Raw genomic sequence first — 1,180 nt, 5'->3', positions numbered from 1 at the left:
TTTTTTTCCCAGGTTCATACTTCCGATGATATAGACTTCGGATGGGGTATTGTGCTACATATTAATCGGCCGCCCAGTTGCAAGGGGAAGAAAGCCTGTGATTCGATCCAAGACGATGTGATCACCGTAGAGTGTTTATTGGAAGTTCTTCCCGTCGGTCTGCTTGAAACGTCATCATCCGATGATAGTCCATCTGGTTGGAGCAGACCACTTCCTCTATCGATGGTCCAATCGGCTTTTTCAACTGTAGACATTCCTGATGGAATGGATGAGGAAAACTGCGCCGAACGTGCCACTCCCTCCACCATCCGACTAATTTCCGTTCCGCTCATATGTTTGGCTGACCTATCTAGCGTTTGCCTGAACGTCACAAATATTGTGGATTGCAATTCCAACAAGGGCGACTTATTGGCTAAAAAGATCTCCAGACAACCGGAATCTGTTCGAAGACACCTTTGGGAGGGTATTCAGCGGGCGAAGGAAAAACTGGGTGGTTCTCTTCCCCTCTTGGACCCGATCAAGGACATGAACAATAAAGATAAACGGCTGAAAGAGTGCACAGAAGTATGTTATGATTATCCGTTTCCTACTCACGTTAAATAATGCAGTTATTTGTGAACTTCACATCTTGGTCTAAAACACGGTTCCGTTTCGCGGTACCACCACTGTTGTCACTGGAACTGCTGCTCTTTGTTCACCTACACCCGTGAAACGAATAATTAACCTTTTCGTTACTATTGGAACTTCAACGCAATTGCAACTGGTCGGTAATATTGAAAGCTTGCTCGATGAACTCCGGAAAGCCTATTATACTCCCTTGTAATACAGAACCCATTTTCTTCGTCTCTAGTTTTGGAAAATATGAGACGTATCCACTTCTTAAGAAACGATAATTTCCTCACACCCTATCATATGTCATTATAATCGAAGCCTCGTGACCACTTGCATTGAAAACTACTACTTATTTATGTAGATGTGCCTTACTCTAAGCTGTTGCTTTTTCTCGACGTTGGTTATTCGCTCTGCTGACATCCAAAAGTTTTGAAGTTTTATATTGTCTCGCTATTCCACTCAAGTTTTCGTTTACCATGACAACTAGTGGAAGACAATGTACGTGATCAGTTGCACTGAGAACATCTTCCCCTTGTCATGTTCGGGTACCTCAAGCTGATGTCAGCAG

At 43.5% G+C, this 1,180-nt stretch overlaps 2 protein-coding genes across 2 annotated transcripts; one reads left to right on the top strand and one right to left on the bottom strand.

Annotated features, from left to right (window-relative positions):
* Positions 1-14: 14 nt before the first annotated feature.
* Positions 15-254, bottom strand: T265_12253 (hypothetical protein; the record flags this gene model as incomplete). The annotated part of the gene is made up of 1 exon (XM_009179489.1): positions 15-254. One exon carries the CDS (start codon positions 252-254, stop codon positions 15-17), a length of 240 nt encoding a protein of 79 aa, XP_009177753.1.
* On the top strand, positions 223-603 carry T265_12252 (hypothetical protein; the record flags this gene model as incomplete). Its single annotated transcript, XM_009179488.1, has 1 exon — positions 223-603. One exon carries the CDS (start codon positions 223-225, stop codon positions 601-603), a length of 381 nt encoding a protein of 126 aa, XP_009177752.1.
* Between the last annotated feature and the right edge of the window lie 577 nt (positions 604-1,180).

This window comes from Opisthorchis viverrini (genome assembly GCF_000715545.1).
Source record: "Opisthorchis viverrini unplaced genomic scaffold scaffold9866, whole genome shotgun sequence".
NCBI lineage: Eukaryota > Metazoa > Platyhelminthes > Trematoda > Opisthorchiida > Opisthorchiidae > Opisthorchis > Opisthorchis viverrini.
This window is presented reverse-complemented; position numbering and strand designations above follow the sequence as displayed.